This window comes from Mobula birostris, chromosome 16 (assembly GCF_030028105.1).
Source record: "Mobula birostris isolate sMobBir1 chromosome 16, sMobBir1.hap1, whole genome shotgun sequence".
NCBI classification, from domain to species: domain Eukaryota; kingdom Metazoa; phylum Chordata; class Chondrichthyes; order Myliobatiformes; family Myliobatidae; genus Mobula; species Mobula birostris.
This window is the reverse complement of record NC_092385.1, coordinates 64,064,711-64,089,762: the sequence shown is the minus strand read 5'-3', so window position 1 is coordinate 64,089,762 and position 25,052 is coordinate 64,064,711. Positions and strand designations below refer to the sequence as shown.

Genomic DNA, 25,052 nt, shown 5'->3' with positions numbered 1-25,052 from the left:
GTAGATAATGTTCACTGCCTTACCCTCATCAACCTCCTTTGTCACCTATTCAAAAAATTCAATAAGGTTTGTAAGACATGACCTGCCCCTCACAAAAGCCATGCTGGCTGCCCCTAAACGGACCTTGACATTCTAAAAGTGTACAAATCCTACCACTCAAGTATCTTCTCCAACAGCTTCCTTTCCACTGACGCGAGATTCACTAGCCTACAGTTACCTGGATTTTTCCCATTTCCCTTCTTGAATGAAGGCACACATTTGCTGCTCTTCGGTCCTCTGAGACTTTGCCTATTGCTACTGAGGATACAAAGATCCTTGTCGAGCGCCAGCAATCTCCTCACTCGTTTCAATATTCTGTGATATATGCCATTATGCCCAAGATACATATCTTAATGCTTTTTAGAAACTCCAGCACCATCTCCCTCTTAATATGAAAATATCCCATTCCCACTTTGCCTTTACTGCCCTTTAGATCCTTATCTTCAGCAAATAACGACACAAGATACTTGCCACTTGCTCTGACTCTAAGCACAAATTACCTCATTTATCCTTGAGCGGTCTTACCCTCTTAGCTATCCTCTTTTGCATTATGTAAATATAAAACATTTTGCAATTATCTTTGACTCTGCTCACCCAGCATATTTCCTTCTGGCTTTTCTGCTTGAGGTCTTTCCTACTGTCTGTATATTGCACAAGGGCCCAATCTAATTTTAGCTTCCAAAGTTGACTGAAAGTGCATCACAAGGGGATAGAGTGATAAAGAAGGCATCTGGCATACTTGCGTTCTAGGCAGAGACATTGAGTCTAAGCGTTGAAACATTATGTTGCACTTGTAGAAAACATGAATTTGAGTAATGTGTACAGCTCTGGTCACCACATGTGACATCGAGGATAATATAGCAATAATGAGAGATCAGAAGAGATTTAATAGGAATGAGGGCACAAATTGGAAATAAGGAAAAATTGGATGGACTACTTATTGCTAATGGAACTAGGAGGATGTAAAATGATCTTAAAAAAGGCTTCCAAGATTATGAATCAGAATCAGATTTATTGTCACCAGCATGTGATGTGAAATTTGCATAGATAGGATAGGGACTAGCCAAAAAACCAGAGAGCACAGGTTTAAGATGAGGAGGGAAAGCTTTGGTAGTGATGACTGGATCGCAATGATGAAATTCAGGGTGGCAGCAAAGAAGATGTTAGATGTTGAAGTTGGATATAATAAAGTCATTTAAAAGGACAGGTATTTAGATTATATAATTTTATGATTTATGTCTTATGTAGGCAATCTACACTCACATAGGCATCATAGTCGGCAAAAACAAGGTGTACCAAAAGGGATATTGTATATTTCTATAATTTTCTAATATAGACAGATCTGAATAATTCTTAAAATAAGTCTCCTTCATGGACCAGCTTATATCATGATACACATTTGGCAGCAGTTCGCTTTTTCAAATTTTCTATTCTCAAATATTTTTATTCTACATTACACTTCCCACATCATATGCCAGAAAACAGCCTGCTCGAATCCATACTAGCCAGATCCTTTCTGATACCATCAAAATTGCTCTTTCTCCAATTTAGCATCTCAACCCATAGACCAGACCTATCTTTTTTCCATATTTATTTGGAAACTAATGGCATTATGATCACTAGATGCAAAGTGCTCCCATACACAAGTTCCTGTTATCTAACCTGCTTCATTCCCTAATAGGAGACCAAGTATCATAAACTCTCTCGTTGGAACTTATGTACTGATTAAAGAAATTTTTCAGAACACAATTGACAAATTCTATCCCATCTAGTCCTTTACAGTATGGGAGTCCCAGTCATTACATGGAAAGTTAAAATCTACTGTACCAACCGTATGTTTCTTGCAGCAGTCAGCGATCTCTCTACAGATTTATTCCTCTAATTCCCGTGGACTGTTGGGTTATCTATAATATTAACATGGTCATGCCTTTCTTATTTCTCAGTTCCGTCCATAAAGCCTCACTACCAAGTTCTCCAGTCTGTTCTGATAAAACACAGCGTGAAATTTTTCCTGACTCGTAACACTACCCCTCACCCTTTAATTCCTCCCACTCTGTCACAACTAAAACAATGGAATGCCAGAATATTGAGCTGCCAGTCCTGCCCCTCCTGCAACCAAGTCCCATTAATGGCTACAGTCATAATTCTATGTGTTGATCCATGCCCTGAGCATCTGCCATTCCTATGATAATTCTTGCGCTCAAATATATGCAGCTCAAGACATTAGTCGCAAAATGCTCAACCTTTTGATTCCTGACTTTGTCTGAGGTCATAACAACATGTCTCCACAACTTTTCCACTACCTGTACTGGAATTCTGCTCTCCATCCTCCTGCAACTCTAGTTTAACACCCCCCCCAACCCCCCAGTGCAGCACTAGCAAACCTTCCTGCTAGGATGGAAGGCGGTGAATGCAATGTTGGCATTCATTTCTAGAGGAATAAAGTATAGGAGCAGGGATGTGATGTTGAGGCTCTATAAGGCACTGGTGAGACCTCACTTGGAGCACTGTGGGCAGTTTTAGTCTCCTTATTTAAGAAAGGATGTGCTGATGCTGGAGAGAGTACAGAAGATTCACTAGAATGATTCCAGGAATGAGAGGGTTAACATATGAGGAACGTTTGTCGGCTCTTGGACTGTAGTCCTCGGAGTTTTGAAGAATGAGGGGAGACCTCATAGAAACATTTCGAATATTGAAAGGCATGGACAGAGTGGATGTGGCAAAGTTGTTTCCCATGATGGGGGAGTCTGGTAAGAGAGGGCATGACTTAAGGATTGAAGGGCGCCCATTCAGAACAGAGATGCAAAGAAATTTTTTTGGCCAGAGGGTGGTGAATCTATGGAATTTGTTGCCACAGGCAGCAGTGGAGGCCAACTCATTGGGTGTATTTAAGGCAGGGATTGATAGGTATCCGAGTAGCCAGGGCATCAAAGATTATGGTGAGAAGGCGGGGGAGTGGGACTAAATGGGAGAATGGATCAGCTCATGATAAAATGGCGGAGCAGACTCAATGGGCCAAATGGCCAACTTCTGCTCCTTTGTCTTATGATATTAGTCTCCCTCCAGTTTAGGTGCAAACCATCACTTCTATACAGATCACAGCTTCTCTCGAAGAGAGCCTAATGACCCAAAAATCTTATGCCGTCCCTCCTACACCAACTCCCGAGCCATGTGTTAAACTGTATGATCTTTCTACTTCTGGCCTCACTAGCACGTGGCACAGGTAGCAATCCAGAGATCACCATCTTAGAGCTCCTGCCCTTTAAGTTAGCACCTAACTCCCTGAATTCACTTTGCAGAAGCTTGTCACTCTTCCCACCCATGTCATTGGTACCAACATGGACCGCGACCTCTGGCTGTTCACCCTCCAACTTAAGAATGCTGAGTATATCCAAGATGCCCTAGACTTTGTCACCCAAGAATCTCATTCTTGCTCACAGATTTTCTTTTCTCTTCCCCTGCCTAACAATTCCTCTATCATCACAGCTCACCTCTGCTCCCCACTTCCCTTCTGAATCACAGAGCCAGACTCAGTGCCAGAGACCTGACCATTGTGACTTTCCTCTGCTAGGTTATCCCCACTAACAGTATAACAGTATCCAAAATGATATATCTGTTGTTCAGGGGATGGCCACAGGGGTACTCTGCACTGGCTGTTTAACCCCTTTCCCCCTCCTGACAGTCACTCAAGCTCCTGTGTTCTGCTCTTTGAGTGTAACTACCTCTCTACTTGTCTTATGTATCACCCTTTCAGCCTCCTAAATGATCCAAAGTTCATCCAGGTCCAGCTCCAACTTCTTAATGTGGAACGTTAGAAGCTGCAGCTGGATGCACTTCTCACAAGTGAAGTCATTAGGAACATCGGAGGTCTCCTTGCCTTCCCACACCCCGCAAGGGGAGCATTCAACTATCCTTCCTGGCATCTCTAATGTTCTGCGGCTATACCTTGATAATCAACTTCAGATCTATATGTGAGGGCACTTAATACTGTTGGCCATGGCGGATTTAAAATATGGAAGAAAACATCAAACTCAAATCGGTCAAGGACAGAGGAAGCAGACAGATCACTTGTCTTTGTTCCTGACGTGCTTGGAGATGGAGGCTGCCATTTTGTGGAACTGTTTTATGTCATCCATTTTGTGAGATAAAGTTGCTTTGCTTTCTGTGTTTTAAAGTCTTTCTCTCTCTCCATGTGCCTTGTGCGTTACACGCTTGGGCAATCATGGCTCTCCACATCGGACGATCCCTCACAGCGTCAATAATATCTTGCACAGCTAGATCTGTTAGTTCTTTCAGTGTCCATATATTTTCTTCTTTGCCCTCCTCTACTGCGTTTCCCAGGCATTCTATTTCTCCCTTTCTAATGACATGGCCCAGGAATTTAAGTTTCCTCTCATTTAATGTTCTCATTAAAGATCTTTTTGTATGGGCACGTTGGAGTACTGTCTCATTATTTACCCTATCTCTATATGATATTTTCAGCATTCTTCTAAGAAACCACATTTTTGTTGCTTCTAAGTTTCTTTGGAGTTCTGGTGTTATAGTCCATGTTTCAGAAGCATACAGCAAGATTAACCAGATGTAACATTTTAGTAGCCTAAGCCTTGTTGTCATAGAAATGTGTCTGTTGGTAAAAATGGGTTTCATTTTTGGGAAGTTGGTTCTGGCAATGGCAATTTTTCTTTTTATTTCTACTTTACTTCCAGCATCTTGTGATATAAAACTACCAAGGTAATTAAAGCTGGTCTTTCGTTCCATCTCTTGGTTACCGACGTACAATTGGCAGTTGGGAGTATCCTGCTGTTTTGATATTACCATACATTTCGTGGTTTGTTTGTTTGTTTGTTTTTTTTTTATATATATATATATATATATATATATATATATATAAACAGTTGATGGTTAGACCAAATCTTGCTTGTACTACTTTGTCTGTTAACACCTCCAATTGTCGAATGCTTTAGTGAAATCAATAAAACATAAGACATCATTTTGATATTCAATTGCCCTTTCTGAAAGCATTCATAGTATGAAAATTGTGTTCCTAGTTCCTCTATCCTCAATAAACCCATATTGCAGTTTAGAAATTTCTGGCCTTAACTTGTTTTTAATTCGACGCAGAACAATTCTCAACAAAATCTTTATTATGTGACTCATAAGACTGATTATTCTATAATTATCGCAGTCAATAGTTCCAAGAATTTTTGGCAGAGTTATAAATACTGATTTCAAGAGATACGTCAGGCAATACACCAGACTCATATATGCCATTAAACAGTTCAAAAAGAATATCTATGCCCAGATCTTCTAGGGCTTCTATCATTTCCACTGAAATTTCATCAGGTCCAGTGGCTTTACTATGTTTCATGCTTTTCATTGCTTTAGTTATTTCTTCTTTGGTAATAGGTGGGCCAGAATTAGGGTGTTTAATATTTCGGGGTTCCCCTCTATTATCTTCAAAAAGCTACTCTATATACTGAATTTACCTCTCACATACCTTATCTGGATCTGTGGGTATAGAACCATCCGCTGATCTTATGCATCCTGTAGAGCAGTGGTCCCCAACCACCAGGCCACAAAGCCACGAGGAAACTATATGATTTGGCGATATGAAATGATATGAGTCAGCTACACCTTTCCTCATTCCCTGTCAAGTCCACTGTTGAACTTGAACGCACACGAGGTCATCAGTGACCCAAGATGTGCAAAGCCTTGGGTCCGTGACCCATTTGTGAATGTCCCCGGTGAATCATTCATGTCAGCGTGGGAAAAAGATCAACTCCTCGAGCTTGCAAATGACGGTGGGCTGAAAAGTATGTTTGACATAACATCTCTGCCAGCATTCTGGACCAAAGTCAAGGCTGAATATCCTGAGATAGCCATGAAAGCACTGAAAACGTTGCTTCCATTTCCAACATCATATCGCTGCGAAGCGGAGTTCTCTGCAACGAATGCAACGGAAACTAAATTGCGGAATAGACTGGACATAAGGAACCCCCTTCGAGTCTCCCATCACCCCTCAATGGGACCATCTTGTTGCAAGGAAACAAGCCCAGGGCTCCCACTGATTCTGTGATATTGGTGTGTTGCAATGATTTTATATGTTCATACGAGGAAAATATGCGCTGTGTGTTTAATATCCAAACGTTACTTAAAATGTTATGATGTTATTGACTTATAAGTGACTTATAATTCTATGGTCCCCAACCTCCAGGTCACGAAGAATGCAGCGGTAGCCAGAACACACCCAGCACATCTTTAAGAAAAAAGCTGAAATAATCAAGGTAATTAATTAGGTGCTGCCCAGCACGTAAATGTCGGCCCAGATCAGAGGTGATTGCCGATTGCGTTGCCTCTGATCTGGGCCGACATTTATGTGCCAGGCAGCACCTAAACAATTAGCTTGTTTATTTCGGTTTTTTTCTTAAAGGTGTGCAGGGTGCATTCCAGCCAATTCTTCACGGCCCAGAGGTTTGGGACCACTGTTATAATTGATTTATCACTATATTCATGTGAGGAAAATATGCGCTGTGTGTTTAATGTTAAATTCGTTAGATAAACCTCTTTAGAAACGAAATTAAGTGTATTAGCCACTTATAAGTGACTTATAGTTAACTTATCACCTAAGTGATAGTTCATGGCAGATGCAATTTAATGTGGATAAATGTGAGGTTATCCACTTTGGTGGCAAAAATAGGAAAACAGATTATTATCTGAATGGTGGCTGATTAGGAAAAGAGGAGGTGCAACGAGACCTGGGTGTCATTATACACCAGTCATTGAAAGTGGGCATGCAGGTACAGCAGGCGGTGAAAAAGGCGAATGGTATGCTGGCACTTATAGCGAGAGGATTCGAGTACAGGAGCAGGGAGGTACTACTGCAGTTGTACAAGGCCTTGGTGAGACCACACCTGGAGTATTGTGTGCAGTTTTGGTCCCCTAATCTGAGGAAAGACATCCTTGCCATAGAGGGAGTACAAAGAAGGTTCACCAGATTGATTCCTGGGATGGCAGGACTTTCATATGAAGAGAGACTGGATGAACTGGGCTTGTACTCATTGGAATTTAGAAGATTGAGGGGGGATCTGATTGAAACGTATAAGATCCTAAAGGGATTGGACAGGCTAGATGCAGGAAGATTATTCCCGATGTTGGGGAAGTCCAGAACGAGGGGCCACAGTTTGAGGATAAACGGGAAGCCTTTTAGGACCGAGATTAGGAAAAACTTCTTCACACAGAGAGTGGTGAATCTGTGGAATTCTCTGCCACAAGAAACAGTTGAGGTCAGTTCATTGGCTATATTTAAGAGGGAGTTAGATATGGCCCTTGTGGCTACGGGGGCCAGGGGGTATGGAGGGAGGGCTGGGCCGGGGTTCTGAGTTGGATGATCAGCCATGATCATAATGAATGGCGGTGCAGGCTCGAAGGGCCGAATGGCCTACTCCTGCACCTATTTTCTATGTTTCTATGTTTCTATATTACGGTCGTGATTAAACCCCCCCCCCCCCGCCAGGTCATCCGGTCTGCAAGAATATTATCAATATTAAACCGGTCCACGGTGCAAAAACGGTTGGGGACCCCTGCTGTAGAGGAGGTTTTCTTAATTCCAGTAATTTCCTTAATTTTCTTGTGCGTTTCTTTGCTGTTATTAATATGGCCTTCCACTTCATTGCATTTTTGATTCAGCCATTCTTCCTTTGCCATATTGCACAATTGTCTGGTCTGTCTGTCTAGCTCTCTGTATTGCACTTCATTATTCTTCACTAACCTTTTGTTCCATCAGATCTAAAATTTCTTGGGTTATCCACCCCTTGTTGGTGTGTTGGATTTCTCGTACTGGAATTATCTCCTCTGCTGATTGTTGTATAGCATATTTAAATCTGTCCCAAATAGGTGTTGTTTCATTTTCATTGAGGTGTTCTTCTAAGTTCTCCCAACATATACTTTCTTTTTTTCCACATTTCAGTTTCTTTAATTTTGTTTTAATGGTAGCTATTACTGCATGGTGATCTGAACCACAGTCTCCTCCTGGGTAGGCTTTAGAATTTGTGATATTATTTCTAAAGCGTTCATTGATGGTAATGAAATCAATTTGTTTCCTTGTTCTATCTCCAGGGTTAATCCAAGTACACAATCTATGTGATGGTTTTTATACCAAGTACTAGTGATCACTTGGTTGTTTCTGACACACCAATCAGTAAACCTTTCTCCATTTTCATTTTTCTCCCCTAATCCAAAAGGTCCAATGATGTGATCAACCCTTTCCTGTCCAACTTTGGAGTTAAAATCTCCCATGACTAGTTTTATATCCTGAGGTTTACATTGCTCATAAGCACTGTTGAGATCTTCATAAAACTTGTTGAGATCATCTTCATCTGCATCATTTGTTGGCGCATAGACTTGGATTCTGCTAATGTTAAAAGGCTTACCCTTTAATTTAACTAAAAGCAGCCGGTCAGATATCACCCAATATCCCATAAGACATTTAGATACTTGTTTGTTTAAAATAATTCCAACTCCATACATATGCTGTTGACCTCCAGAATACATTATCAGAGAACTATTCTTAGTGAATTTGCCACTGTCGGCCCATTTAATTTCTGACAGGCCTAAGCTATCATCTTCCAACCTTTTCATTCCATTTAATGTGTTGTCCAACTTTCCTTCCTGGTAAAGTGTACGGATGTTCCATGTTGCTACTCCTAGCCTTTCCCTATTGCTTACAGTCTCTGGATGACAGTCTGATGTCACCTGCAGCCCATGACTACCCCTACCGAGCAAGGTGTTGTTCTGTTGATTAGAATCAACCCCATTCACGCTGTTGTCTGGTTTCCTTCTTTTGTTTCTTTCCATGATTGACTAGAGAGAAATTTCAACAGTGGTTTGCTGTTGCCTTCTGTTGCCACAGTGCTCATCTAACTAGAGCATTTCACCTCCACTGGTGTTCCCAACTGGGAATCATACACTAGACGTCACTCAACCTTTGCTGTTGTTGTACAAAGACAATCCTCCACCAAAGCTTGGAATCCATCTCCCTGCTGCCAGAGACTTCAGTAATTTTAGGTGACACCACCACCATTGGTCTGATTATTTTTATGGGGTGTATGGGGTGGTTGGGTCCTAACTAAATATCAGGAAAAGCCAATAGCGATTATATAGCTTCTACCACCCAAGACAACTCTGCCTTGACGTAGGACTTAGGTCCGGATGCACCCTGTCTCGCTGAAGGAGCTCTGTCTATGGCGAGTGTCTGGCGCCAGAAAAATAACAAGACCAATGGTGGTGGTGTCACCTAAAATCACTGAAGTTTTAAAGTAGACAATTATATTTCAGGTAATTTGCTGAACTAGAGATCATTTCCAAAGCAGCTAGTTGTGAGGTGTTTCTTGATACAATATAGCATGCAGGTTTGTGAATGTTGGGGTTGGTGCCTGCCTGGAGTGATTCGAGCTGGTTACCGAAGAGAACAAAGAGCCATAAATTACCGACTGTCACTTGCTGGAAAGAGGACAATAATGGATGCTGGCCTGGAGCAGAGCCAATAAAATGATGTTAAAGGTCAGACACATGACCTATAGCCAATGACACTGGAATGCAATATTTGAATTGGTAGGGAATGAATATAAAAGTAGACATTTCGAGTATGCTATCAAGAGACCTACCATCACAAGGAAGGACCCCCATGTTAGGGTCTAGGAGAAGAAAGGATTGATCATCTGGCCAACAGAGACCCCCTATTTTGGTGTTACAAATTGAAAAAGTGCTGAGTGAGTATTGGTACAGAGGGAACAGTAGAATTCTTGTTCTAAATTGTTGGCCCAGGGTCAACATAGTTTCGTTGTTGTTTGTGCAGAGACAATAAAGTGTGAACGATTAATTACGAATTGTGTTGTGAATTTCCTAACCTAGTTCCGTCGACCGAACAGTCAACACTACTGGGTTATTTTTTTACTCCCACCCCAAACAGAACTTCTGGGATTCAAGCATCACTAGCAAGTTGACCCCAAAAGACTCATTACACTAATGCCTTATACACTTAAAGCACTGAAAAACATGAAAGCTTTGATAGATTGGAATCCAGCTTTTACCATTGTCAAACCATTAGCATCCCCAGTCTTAAAAAAAAATCTAATATTTTTGCTCACTTTTTTCTGCTTAAATTGAAGCAAGTGCCAGCCTCCTTTCCTTGACTTAGCTGGTGGCCTTTAGTCACCTGGAATGGTGATTTTTACCTCACTGTGGTGGTGATGAAACCAAATTAACTGTTGATATCATCAACTACATCCAGAGTTTCCTTTAGTCTCATTATCATACTTTGTTCATTCAAGCAGATTCAAAGATGTTTTAGTTTTTTTTTTAAATCATAACTAGCTCTTGACAATAAATCAGCCAAACTGAGAAGCCATACCTGTGGGACCTCAACAGCAGACATAGCATATACATGGAGGCAGAAGATCTTGGAGCCATTGTACCCTACCACAAAACCTTGGAGCTTCTGTTGGTGGACTGGAAAATTACTGGCTTTTATATTGAGAAATCCACCGCCAGAGAAACAAAGCATATTCTCACATTGGGTATTCCAGGCCACACTGTTAGCATTTGGCTCCTAAAAATGACATTGAAGAATTAATATTCAAATGATTATGATCGCTTTAAGATTATATCAATTTACAACATGATTACACAATGCCTTGGGCACTGAAAAAACAAATCAGGAAGATTACTGAAGATGATATGGTTAGAAGCTGTTCAGCAACAGTCTCCTGGCCCAATTAAGCAGCATAGTATCCCAAATAAACAAAGGATGATTTATCTTTGTTCTTTAAGAGTTACGCCCACATAAGTGGCTACCCATATTGGGGCAACTCTTAAAGAACAAAAATTAATCAAGAAGAGAGCTGGGATTCCCTTCTTTTGGGACACTGTGCGGCTTAATTGGGACAGGAGACTGCTGCCGAAGTTTTTAACTAGAATCAGTCACGCGCACTTGCACGGCTGTTAAATGGCGGGTGCCTTTTGCATGGTGTTTCTGTTCAAAAGACAGTGATTTTTGTCACCTGGCTCAAGGACAGGTTGCATCCCACTGTTACAAGACTATAGAATTGTTCCCTCTACAATGCAGACTTGCAGCACACTGAAAAGCTTGAGCATGTAGATATTAAGGAAGAAGATGTGCTGGAGCTTTTGGAAAGCAAGTTGGATAAGTCACCGTTGAATGAGATATACCCCAGGCTACTGTGGGAGGTGAGTGAGGAGATTGTTGAGCCTCCGGCGATGATCTTTGAATCATCAATGGGGACAGGAGAGGTTCCGGAGGACTGGAGGGTTGTGGATGTTGTTACTTTTTCAAGAAAGGGAGTAGAGATAGCCCAGGAAATTATAGACCAGTGAGTCTTACCTCAGTGGTTGGTAAGTTGATGGAGAAGATCCTGAGAGGCAAGATTTATGAATATTTGAAGAAGTATAATATGATTAGGAATAGTCAGCATGGCTTTGTCAAGGGCAGGTCGTGCCTTATGAGCCTGATTGAATTTTTTGAGGATGTAACTAAACACATTGATAAAGGAAGAGCAGTAGATGTAGTGTATTTGGATTTCAGCAAGGCATTTGATAAGGTACCCCATGCAAGGCTTATTGAGAAAGTAAGGAGACATGGGATCCAAGGGGACTTTGCTTTGTGGATCCAGAACTGGCTTGCCCACAGATGGTTGTAGATGGGACAGTCATATTCCGCAAGGAGGTTGGTGACCTCGGGGATCTGTTCTTGGACCCTTACTCTTTGTGATTTTTATAAATGACCTGGATGAGGAAGTGAAGGGATGGGTTAGTAAGTTTGCTGATGACACAAAGGTTGGAGGTGTTGTGGATAGGGTGGAGGGCTGTCAGAGGTTACAGCGGGACATTGATAGGATGCAAAACTGGGCTGAGAAGTGGCAGATGGAGTTCAGTCAAATCACTTTTTAATTGTCATTTCGACCATAACTGCTGGTACAGTACACAGTAAAAATGAGACGTTTTCCAGGACCATGGTGCTATATGAAACAATACAAAAACTACACTGAACTATGTAAAACAACACAAAAACTACACTAGACTACAGACCTACCCAGGACTGCATAAAGTGCACAAAACAGTGCAGGCATTACAATAAATAATAAACAAGACAATAGGCACAGTAGAGGGTAGTAGGTTGGTGCCAGTACAGGCACTAGGTATTGAGGAGTCTGATGGCTTGGGGGAAGAAACTGTTACATTGTCTGGTCGTGAGATAACCCAGATAAGTGTGAAGTGGTTCATTTTGGTAGATCAAATATGATGGCAGAATATAGTATTAATGGTAAGACTCTTAGTAGTGTGGAGGATCAGAGGGATCTTGGGGTCCGAGTCCACAAGATGCTCAAAGCAGCTGTGCAGGTTGATGCTGTGGTTAAGAAGGCATACGGTGTACTAGCTGTCATCAATCGTGGAATTGAATTTTGGACCCGAGAGGTAATGTTGCTGCTATATAGGACCCTGGTCAGACCCCACCTGGAGTACTGTGCTCAGTTCTGGTCGCCTCACTACAGGAAGGATGTGGAAACCATAGAAAGGATGCAGAGGAGATTTACAAGGATGTTGCCTGGATTGGGGAGCATACCTTATGAAAACAGGTTGCGTGAACTTCGGCTTTTCTCCTTGGAGCGACGGAGAATAAGAGGTGACCTGATAGAGGTATATAAGATTATGAGAGGCATTGATCCTGTGGATAGTCAGAAGCTTTTTCCCAGGGCTGAAATGGCTGCCACAAGAGGACACAGGTTTAAGGTGCTGGGGAGTTAGGTACAAAGGTGATGTCAGGGTTAAGTTTTTTCATGCAGAGAATGGTGAGTGCGTGGAATAGGCTGCCGGCAACAGTGGTGAAGGCGGATACGATAGGGTCTTTTAAGAGACTTTTGGATAGTTAGATGGAGCTCAGAAAAGTAGAGGGCTATGGGAAAGTCTAGTAATTTCTAAGGTAGGGACATATTCGGCACAACTTTGCGGGCTGAAGGGCCTGTATTGTGCTGTAGGTTTTCTATGTTTCTATAAGATGGACTCTAACCCCAAAATCTTTAAGATTCAAAGTACATTTAATATCACAGTATGTATGCAGTATACAACCCTGAGATTAGTCTTCCTGCCGGCGGCCACAAAACAAAGAAACACTATAGAACCCATTCAAGGAAAACATCACTCAATGTGCAAAAAAAAAGAGAATAAATCATGCAAACGGCAAAAAAAAAAAGTGAATAACACACAGAATCTTAAACATCAATCCGCAAGAGTCCTTGAAACGGTCTAGGAATGTTCAGTTTAGTTCAGTTCAATTTAGCTCTGTCATTCATTGACTGTAGGCTGCAGAGCCACTTCACATTGAAGCATCCTGATCAAAACCACACAAAATAACAATCCAAAAAAAAATGTATCCAGAAACACATGCAACATGAACCAAAGAGTCCTTTAAAAATCCAATCCACAAGCCACGCCAATCAAACCTTGCCCAACACCCAAGACTCCTGCAACTTCCTCTGGCAGCAGCAAGAGGGAGAGGGAGACTGGTCAAACTCGGGCAGACGGTGCTGAACAACAGCTTGGCTTCTGCTTTCGTCCTCAATGATTTCAATCCTACTCGATGCTTTAATTGGCAAGATCGGCACTCTACCATTAGGCCACAAACTGTGTTGTCAACCTCGTTCTCATCCATGCTGAATTTCCTTTGAGACAGCAAAAGCTCTAGAATGCTCAGTCGGCCCAAAAACACATTATCAAAATGTAAATTACAGGCTCCAGTTGCATGCAGATTAGTAGAAGTACACTTAAAAGTAGTAGTACTGTAGTTTTGTGAACTGTCTACAGATAGTGCTAGCGACCAGCACAATCTTGCTGGAACCTTCTTGTGACCTTGCACCCTACTGTCTATTCACACTGCACTTCCTCTGGCTGGTTTTCATCAGCTAAAGAGTCTTGATTTTCAAAGGCCACTGTGCAGAGAAGGATCGCACTTTAGGAGAAACAAGTAAAGATTAGAATGGGAGAAGCAAAGCCATTACTGGTGATTCATTACCTGCTATAATAAGTATGAACAGAACCAGGTACGCACTGTCCCATCTGGTTGGATTATTGTGTGTTGGAGAAGGGAGCACCATTAACAGGCAGGTTGAAAAGTGTTATGTTGTATTTGTCACATCACTGTGTGTAATTTGTGAATTGATTATTCACTATTTGTGAATTGCTATCCTGAAGGGTCTCGGCCCAAAACGTCGACTGTTTACTCTTTTCCATAGATGCTGCCTAGCCTGCTGAGTTTCTCCAGCATTTTGTGTTGCTTGATTTCCAGCATCTGCAGAATTTCTCTTGTTTATGATAACATTCCCCACTTTACAGGTAAAGTTATGAGTTGACAAAAGCCTCGTAGTGTAAGGATCATTTCACCTGCCCTTACCACCCACAATCTAATGGGGTAGCGGAAAGACAGCACAGGGCCCTGAAGCGTAGTCTAGCTAAATTATGCAATGAGACTGAGCTAAACTGTCCAGAGGTGCTTCCACTGACCCTCGTGACAATTTCACTGCACTCCAAATCATGTAACAAGCCTATCTCTGCAGGAGATAGTATTGGGATGCCCCATGAACTTGCCAGTTACTCCCCACTTTTCGGTAAAACAGATGAACATGCATACTACGAGAGAAAACATGTTACATTATTGTACAGCACTAGCTTTTAGAGGTTTCCATCCACAGATACTTGTAGCACAGAAGAACGTGCTGGCTGCAGTTTCAGACTTAACCAAGCAGGAGATTGGGTACTGGTGAGACCCTACTGACGAAAGAACTGCCTTGAACCTCGGTGGACAAACTTGTTTCAAGTATTTCTAACTACATATGCTGCTCTGAAGATTCAAGAAAAACAGATATGGATCCACACATTGCACATTAAGACAGTGGTGCCACCGGAACAGGGAACCTGTGGCCAGAAGAACCTTGACGATAAGGGCTGAATTTGAACTTTGTTAACTGTGACTTTAAGGATTCACTAGGTTTTGGGTAATCTGGGCATCTATTTCCTGTTTAAGTGCAGAACACTGACGACACTAACACTCTTAACACTTCATCCTAGTTACTGGCATTGGTTACTCACCAGTCAGGTTGTAGGGTGTGTTCTAGAAGGTTCACACATTTTAAAATTGGCTTGCCAATGCAGCCTATACCCCTGAATTGTAGTGATTTTGATTCTGTGCTATATTTTGATAATGAGAAGAGCTGTGAAAGGAGTACGGGACTGCATTGTCCATAGAGATGACTCGTGCCAAAGCAATTGTTTTAAAAGATATAATCAACCTTCCTACAATGGACTGCATAACTCTCCTGCTCTGAAGCTGCTTCATGAGGTTAAGGATGAAATTTGTTATTGTAACCATGTGATAGGACTAGATTTAGGTAAGAGTACATGCAAAGTCTATACTACTGGTGACCCTCTCAATCCTGTTAACAGTACCTAATGGGTATGTGGCTGTCAGGACTAGCACTGGCTGCCAGAGGTACCCTTCAAAAAATTGAATTATTGGCTTGAACCAAATCCATGGAGGGGTTGTTGTTATCTGGCCTATGTAGTACCAAAAAAGTACCAGCTGCCCACCCCCTCTCTTTCTCTATCATACTGTGTGGGATTGCCAAAGAACTAAGGAAACTGAACATTTCTGGATTGCAGTGTTCCTGTTCGAGGGACCTGGTAACTGGCTTGTGAAAGCATTAACATGGGCTCAGCTCTGCTGGGGAAACCAACTACTGACACAACCTTACTGCTACTTGATACACGAGCCAGACCATCAATGCCATCACTGCCAAAATAGTGGCAATCTGCATTGTGGCCCTTCAAATTAACTAGCACATGACTTTTTGAAAAAGGATGTAATGCTTTCCCAGCATATATAATGAATAAACTCTTCTCTGACTTCCAGCTGGGTACAGGTACCTATTTTAACTGACATTTTGATTACAAACTCTGCCATCTTCATCAGGTATGATGCCTAGGCAGGTCTAGTCTGGTGGTAAATATATCCCCATCATCTGTCCCTCCTGATTGGTAAGGTCACATCCGCTATCCCACTTTGTTTACAATTGAATTCCAGTTCTTATTTGGAACATCACTGGTTTAGCTGTCCATAACCCAGCTAGAAGCTGATAAGTTTAGGAAGACTGGGCAGGAGCTGCACGGGACTCCATAGACACCATGGCTGGGTTCACTCTTCAGCAGTAATTATAATATTCCCTGCTATTTATAATATTTGATTTAATCTCTTGCCTGAGATCACTCTGCAGAGTGATGGCCCACAGAGCAACTGTCTCCATTGTGATACAACAGCCCCTGATGAAATTCAATTTCAGAGAGGGTGCTACTGAAATTCAGTAAGATGCGTGTTGTTCTCTACAGGGTCAAAAGGAGGGAGAGTGGAAGCTGCATTAAGACAAGGATTAACATAGTATCCAGGCAAGGATAGATTGTAAATAGAGTGCAGATACCCCAAGCACGAAAGGTCTTTAAAGAGCACAGCTCCCCTTTGCAGAGCAGGTTTCAGGAGCCATTTTCACTTACTGGAGACAAGATAAGAAAACAACGAAAGGTTGCGAAACACACACACTAAGGGATAATTTTGTTACTAACTTTATAAGTATTGTTGGTTCTTAGCCTATAATTTCTAATGACTTTTAACACCTGTATTGTGAATGATGATTGATCCTGCAAGTAAGGAATTCAATCAATCACAGTTTACCAAATGATCAATTCTGAATAAAAATAGAATTCCTCTGTTCAGACTTCAGAACAGTGTAGTGAGTGGCCAGCCTGTTCTCCTTGTGCACTAGAAAAATAAAGTATGATTGAGGAATGAGTGCGAGTTTCAGAATTCAGTTAATCAGTGACAACGATATTGGCCTTTATTAGTCAGGTAGTGAGTATGAGACTTACAGGACTTGTTCTCTAACTTTACATAACTATAGTCAGATTTCAGCTGGAGTAGAGTCAGAGCACTAGTGGAATTCCCTTCAACACCCTTTAGTAATGATATGACAGTGCTGGAAAGAGTGCAGAAGACATTCACCAGGATGCTACTTGGGAAAGACTAGATCTGTTTTTCCTGGAGCAGAGGAGGTTAAGAGGAGTCATTAGTGAGATATATAAAATTATGATGGGTATAGATAGGGTTAACTGCAGGAATCTTTTCCTCATAGCAGAGGCAGAAAAAACTAGAATGCAAAGATTTCAGAGTAAGGGATAAGAGATTTAGACAGTATCTGAGTCAAAACTTTTTTAACCCAGAGGACCTGGAATGGACTGCCTGAGGGAGTGGTGGAATGCAGAGTTACTAAAGGCATTAAAGTAGTGTCTACAAGAGTCTTTGAATTGCCTGGAAGATGCTGTTAGAGGACATGGTGGTATCAGATAGAATTACTAGCTTTAAGAGACATTTAGATACGCAAGGCATAGATAGATAGATAGGGTCCTGATGCAAGCAAATGGGATTAGTGTAAATGTGCTAAGAAGTCAGCATGGACATGATGGGCTGAAGGGCCCATTTCTGTGCTACACAACTCAAACAAAGTTAAACCAGTTAGAAAACAAGGAGGAAAAGAAACTTGATAAAACAGGGTAATCTCCTTCAGAAACATACAATCAGTTGCACATTACTTTTATCCACATTTTAACCTCAGTCCATAATTTTGGCCAATCAACAACATTCTGGCTGGGCTTTTCTTTTTCTCAATCTCAATGAGGATCAAATCCACAAATTCCTCCCACTTACAACAGAGGTGAGTGTGAAGGACACAGAAGAGTTTAACAGGAAAGAAAATGGTTCAGAGACAGAACAACTTCACAGTTACAAGTCTGCAACTGAGAACAAGTACGTTACAGCATACAACTGAAAGTGAATATTACATCATGACTGTACCTAACATACCTGGAAAAGAAGTTCCTTGGTACTCAAATCATATACAAGGCATGTATTGTGCTCATCCACCACAGCCAGCTTGTTGCGAGACATGCTCATGTCTAAACAGCGTACAGATGTAGCTTGCTTCAGAAGCACAATCGCAAAGGGATTGTCAACAAATATTTTCAGAATCTACAATGAACAAATAAGGTACATATTAACAGATAAAGCATTTCTAAAAACAAAACAGTTACTGCAAAGTTCTGTTGCAGTTGCAGGGATGTTCTTTTTTTCCCCCATTCTTTCATTCACTTCCCTCTATTTACAAATCCTCCAGAAGACCAGCCATGATTTATAAATTTCCACAGACAGCACCTTTTTGTCAGCAACACACGTAAAAGATGCTGGTGAACGCAGCAGGCCAGGCAGCATCTCTAGGAAGAGGTGCAGTCGACGTTTCAGGCCGAGACCCTTCGTCAGGACTAACTGAAGGAAGAGTGAGTAAGGGATTTGAAAGTTGGAGGGGGAGGGGGAGATCCAAAATGATAGGAGGAGACAGGAGGGGGAGGGATGGAGCCAAGAGCTGGACAGGTGATAGGCAAAAGGGATACGAGAGGATCATGGGACAGGAGGTCCGGGAAGAAAGACGAGGGGTGGGGGAGAGAGAGACCCAGAGGATGGGGAAGGGGTATATTCAGAAGGACAGAGGGAGAAAAAGAATGTGTGCATAAAAATAAGTAACAGATGGGGTACGAGGGGGAGGTGGGGCATTAGCGGAAGTTAGAGAAGTCGATGTTCATGCCATCAGGTTGGAGGCTACCCAGACGGAATATAAGGTGTTGTTCCTCCAACCTGAGTTTTTTGTCATCTGGATTTCCTCCTATCACACTTACCCTTTGTCTTCTCCAGCCTTCCTTCTCTTCAGCCCTCCTCCTCTTTCCTCAGTTCACCCAGTTCTGATAACAGTCATTAACTTGAAACATAAGTCTCGATCAATGCTGCCTGCCCTAGGTTTTTCCAGATCCTAGTAAATGCTTTCTGCACCCTCTGCTAGGTCTCCACACCCTTCCTATAATGAGGTGATCAGAACTGAATGTAATAATCCAGATGCAACCTAAATAGAGTTTTTAAAGCTGCAACATAACTTTATCACTCTTGAACTAAATTGCTAGCCTTTAGTCTTCTTTACCAGCCTATCAACCTGAGGGAGCCTATCACTTTGAGGGAGCTATGAACTTGGACCCCAAGATCCTTCTGCCCATCAACATTGCTGAGGGTCTCACCATTAATAGTGTACTGTCTTTTTAGATTTGATTTCCCAAAGTACAACACTTCACACTTGGCCAGGTTAAACTCCATCCGCACTTCTCTGCCCATATCTGCAACTGATCCATATTCCACTGTATGTTTTGCCCGTCTTCTAGGCTACTAACAATACCACCTATCTTCGTATCATCTGCAAACTTACTAACCCAGTTCCTAGTACAGATTCCTGAGGAACACCAGTCACAGACCTCCAGTCAGAGTAAGTCTTGTCGACCACTACCCTGTCTTCAATGGGCAAGCCAATTCTGAATCTCAACCTTCAATTCACAATGGATCTCATGCATCTTAAACTTCTGAATAAGCTCCCATGAGGGACCCTGTCAAATGTCCTACTAAAATCATGTAGACAACATCTACCTTCATTGACCTTCATTAATCACTTTTGTCACACTCTCAAAAAACACAAGGCACAAGTTGCTTCACACAAAGTAATGCAGTTATTACTAATTAAGCCACAGTTTTCCCAAATGATAAATCCAATCCATAAGAATCCTTTCCAGTAACCCTATAATGATGTGAGACACATAGGTCTACAGTTTCCTGGATTATCCCTGCTTGAATAATGGAACATTAGCTACTCACCGTTCCTTTAGACCCTAGCTGTGACCAGGGAAGACCTGAAGATATTGGTCAAGGATTCAGCAATCTCAGCTCTTGCCTGTCAATAACCTGAGTACACATTCCATCAGGTCACAGGGACTTAACCACCTTTACGTTCTTCAAGGGTCTCAACACTTCCTCCTTCTTTATCTCAAAATACCCCAACGTATTCACAAGAAACTCAATGATCTCGCTAACCTTCACATTCTTCTCTTTGATCAAGACTGATGCAAAGTACTCACTGAGGAATTCAGCTACACTCTCTACCTCCAAGCATATGTTCCTTGAGTGGTCCTACCCATGCCCACTTGTATAAATGGAATTTCCTGGGGTTCTCTTTAATCCTACTTGCCAAAGATGTTTTAAGGCCCCTCCCAGCTTCTCAAATTCTGTTCTCGAGTTCTTTTCTGACTTCTTTATAATCCTCAAAGGCTCTGTTTAATCTTAGCTCCTAAAATTTATATATATTTCCTTATTCTTCTTGACTAAGTTCACTACCTCTCTCGACATCCGAGGTTCCTTGACATTGCCACTTTGTCCTTCCTTCTTAATGGAACTTACCTGTCCTGTACTCTGTGGATTTGGTCTTTAAACAACCTCCACTTGTCAGATGTAGGCTTGCCCCCCAAAACAGCTGTTCCCACTTAATTTTCCATATTCCCTGCCTCATTTGCCCTGCTCCAATTTAATACTCCTCGCAAGGTCAAGACTTAACCTTAAAAGAGTTGTAATCACTTTTCCTTAACTGTCCTCCCAAAAAGGCCAGACATGTGACCAGGCTCATTACCCAATACCGAGTCTAGTATTGCCCCTCTTTTGTTGGACTATCTACATATTGATTTAAAAAACCCTCCTGGATGTACCTAACAAAACCTACCCCATCTAAACCACTTTCACTGAAGTCTTGTCTACCTTCTACCTTTGGGCAGAACTAAAGATGACACTAGAAGGCAACTTCTCCCAGCTCATCAGCAAAACAGTTAAATTCTTCCTATTCTAATGTTTCTATCTTCCTTTTCAGGGTGGATGGGGTCCTGTCGGGATCTTTGATCTACAGTGGCACTCCAGCTGTGGTTCAGTATGGCAGCGTGTTCCTGTTCTAGGAGCGCGCCAATCAGCCGTGTTTCAATATGTCCAGTTTCAGCCTGAAGTCAGGCGCCTTCGGGGCCTTGCGTGGCCCTGTGGACGCGAATTCTCGCTGGTGTTGCGAACTAAAGCGTAGCAGGAGCCGAAACATCAAAGACAGCAAGACTGGCTGTCGATGAGCTCTGTGGAGATCTGCAGTCTAATTCTAGAGTGAATGCACCTTACTTATTTTTGAGTTCTATCCAAAAATAAAAAAGCCATAAAGAACTAAGGAGACAATTAAGAAAGCCATGAAGGGCCATTAAAAGCCATCAACAATGCCCAAGGCATTCTATATATACACAAGAGCAAGAGGATAACTAAGCAGTGGATAGGACCACTCAAGCAACATGTACTTGGAGGTAGAGGTTGAGCCCCCAATTATGTTCCCGCTGGGTGCAGCTGTGATAATGTTCCTGATTAAGAGCACCATATCCCCTCTTCACCCATATAACTGTCTTTTCTAAAAGATTGAAAGCCAGGAATACAAAACACCCATTCCTCCTCTTTCTCACAACAACATCTCTGATATGGCCACATCATCATAGCTCTGTGTCCTGGTCCATGCTCTAAATTCATCATCCTTCCCTATTATATAAGCACAAAATACGCACACTTCAACCCATCTATCCTATTGTGTCTATTACCTTGCCCCTGCCTGTTGTTATTGATCATGACATCTACCTTCCCTCTCAACCTCCTCCACTTTCTGACCTAGGGTTCTGTTCCCATTCCCCCTGCCAAACTAGTTTAGACACTCCCAAGTAGCACTAATAAACCTCCCGACCAGGATATTGGTTCCTGCGTATTACTTCTCTCTTGTATGTCATCCCTATCTCAGAAGAGCTTTCAATGATCCAAAGAACTTGAAATCCTGTCCCCTTGCACCAGTTCCTCAGCCACTCATCATTACTTCTATCCTTCTATTCTAGCATGGCACAAGGAATAATCCAGATTACTACTTTCAATGTCCTACATTTCAGTCTCCTTCCTAATTCCCTATACTCACTGCACAGAACCTCTTCCACTTTTCTACCTGCGTAATTAGTCCAATGTGTACCACAACCTCTGGCTATTCACCCTCACCCTTGAGAATATTCTGCAGTCACTCTCAGATACATTTATCCCTGACATCCAGGAGGCATCCTGTTGTCTCTTTTGTGGCCACAGGATCTCTCGCCTGTACTCTTATCGAGTCCAGTGGCTATTGCTCTGCCTGACTTGACCATTCCCTGCTGAATCTCACAGCAAATTACCTGGTGGCCGCTGCTGTGCCCTGACAGGTCATCGCCCCCAGCAGTATCCAAAGGGGTATATTTACTGAGTAGAGTGGTCACAGGGGAACACTACACTGTCTACTTACTTCGCCTGGGCATCACTCATCTATTTGAAACCTGTACCTTGGGTATGACCATCTCAATAAAGACAACAAGACATAGGGACAGAATTCAGTCATTCGGTATATAGAGTCTGCCATTTGATTACCATTTGATCATGGCTGATTTATTCTCCCTCTCAATCCCCTTCTCATGCCTTCTCCCTGTAACCTTTGACACCATTACTAATCAAGCACATATCAACCTCCACTCCAAATGTACTTGACCCCCACAGCCACCCACAGCAATGAATTCTACTCACCACCTTTTTGCTAAAGAAATTCCTCTTCACCTCTGTCCTAAAGGGATGTACTTGCACTCTGAGATTCTGGTCTTAGACTCGACCACTGTAGGAAAAATCCTCTCCAAACCCAGTCGTATCTAGGCCTTTCAATATTCAGTAGGTTTCAATGGGATTTCATTGCCTTCCTGCCCTTTTTCTGAACTCCAGAAAGTACAGGCCCAAAACCATCAAATACTCCTCAGGGGTTAACCCTTTCATTCCAGGGATCATTACAGTGAACGAGCTCTGGACCTTGTCCAATCCCACTACACATACTTTCTTAGATAAGGACCAAAAACTGTTCACAATACTCCAAATACAGCCTTAAAAAGCTTCAGCATTACACCTTTGCTTTTAACAATCTATGTCAGGGGTGCATAAAAAGAGCATCCTTTAAAACCAGGACAGCAATTGGCATTTTAAAAGCAGAGTTTCACAGCAGTTCCTCTGAGTTGAAGACTGACCAATCAGCAAGAGAGATTTATTAGAAAGGAGGAATACAAGTAACGCAGGTGCAAGCAGAGCAGCCATTCTTGTGAGTGTTCTAGTCTTTAGAGTGGCTTTGGCTCATTAGGCTTATGCAAGATCAAGCTTGGGTGAGGTAACTTATCTTGTAAGTTACTCTTTCTCTGTTCTTATTTATTCATTCCTCATCTGATAGAGGGTGGTAGTTTAGTGAGAATAGCACTGAGTGTGGGGCGTGGGAAGTCTGGGAGATGTTCATTCAGTCTCTCAGATAAACACATCTGTGCCAGGTGCATCGACTCATATGGGAGAATGAGAAGATGATAAGACAGGAGCTACAAGGGAGGAAGTTACCCCTCAGTTGCAGGAGACAGGAGGTAGAGGGGAAATGAACAGCCAGTGCAGAGTACAGCTGTGACCACTCCCCTCAATGTATACAACTTTAGATACTATGGAGGGGGCCAACCTACCAGGAAAGGTGGGGGGGGGGGGGGGGAGAAGAGACAGCACAGTGACTGGGTCTCTGGCACTGAGTCTGGTGCTGTGGCTTAGAAGAACAGAGAGGTGAAGTGGACTGCAGTGTTGATAGGAGCTTACTTAGTCAGGGGAACAGAAACCAGGTTCTGTGGGCATGATGAGGACACCCAGATGGTATTTTGCCTCTCAGGTGCCAAGATCAAGGATGTTCTAGAAGTGTCCATGACATCCTGAAGGGTGAGGGTGAGCAGCCAGAAGTCTTGGGACATATTGGCATCAATGACATAAGCAGGCAAGGTGAGGTGGTCCTGAAGAGAGACTTTAGGAAGCTACATAGAAAGCTGAGAAACAGGACCTCTAGGGTCGTAATCTCTGGATTACTGCCTGTTCTGCGTCCCAGGATGATTTGGCAGGTGAATGTGCAGCTGAGGGACTGGTACAGGGGGCAGGGGTTCAGATTTATAGATCACTGGCATCTCTTTTGGGTAAAGCTATGACCTGTACAAAAGGGATGGGCTACAACCGAACTTGAGGGGGTCCAACATCCTTGCAAGTAGTTGGCTAGAGTTGTTCGGGTGGGTATAAACTAATTTGGCAAGGGTTGCAACCCGAGTGATAGCGCTGAAGATGAAGTAGTTGGTTTACAAACAGAGGCAATGTGTAGTAAAGAGAGGCTATTGATAGGGCAAAATTGTAGTCAACAGGATGAGTTGCAATGTAAAAGACGGACAAAGTTGAAAAGGGCCATGTTACAACAGTCATGGGGAACTTCAATACGCAGGTAGATTGGGAAAATCAAGTTGGTGCTGGATTTTAAAAGGGGGAACTTCTAGAGTGCCTATGTGATGGCTTTTTAGAGCATCTCTGGTTGAGCCAACTAGGGGATCAGCTATTATGGATTAGGTGTTGTGCAATGAACCGGAATTGATGAGAGAGCCCAAGGTAAAAGTACGCTTGGGGCAAGTGATCATAATATGATTGAATTCACCCTGCAATTTGAGAAGGGGAAGCTAAAGTCAGATGTATCAGTACTACAGTGGAGTAAAGGGAATTACAGAGGCATGAGAGAGGAATTGGCCAGAAGTGATTGGAAAAGAGCACTGGCAGGGATAACAGCAGAGAAGCAATGGCTATAATTTCTGGAAGCAATTCAGAAGGCACAGGATATATACATCCCAAAGAGGAAGAAGTATTCTAAAGGCAAGATGACACGACCATAGTTAACAAGAGAAGTCAAAGCCAAAGAGAGGGAATATAACAGAGCAAAAATAAGTGGGAAGTTAGAGGATTGGGCTGTTTTCACTGTGGAAGATATTAGAAGTATGGTGGAAGTTCCAGGTGTCAGGGTTCATGAAGTGTGTGATGTTACCATTATTAGAGAGAAGGTTCTTGGGAAACTGAAGGGTCTGAAGGT

General features: G+C 42.4%; 1 protein-coding gene across 4 annotated transcripts in view; it reads right to left on the bottom strand.

Annotated features, from left to right (window-relative positions):
* The window catches only part of ift122 (intraflagellar transport 122 homolog (Chlamydomonas)), a 166,783-nt gene that overhangs the window by 71,539 nt on the left and 70,192 nt on the right, over nucleotides 1–25,052 (bottom strand). For all 4 annotated transcript variants that reach the window (XM_072280751.1, XM_072280753.1, XM_072280750.1 and 1 more), the window contains 2 exons: nucleotides 18,014–18,178; nucleotides 10,448–10,645 (listed from right to left, as the gene is read on the bottom strand). In XM_072280751.1, coding sequence (XP_072136852.1) covers nucleotides 10,448–10,645; nucleotides 18,014–18,178 — 363 coding nt within the window. The remainder of the gene's footprint in view (nucleotides 1–10,447; nucleotides 10,646–18,013; nucleotides 18,179–25,052) is intronic.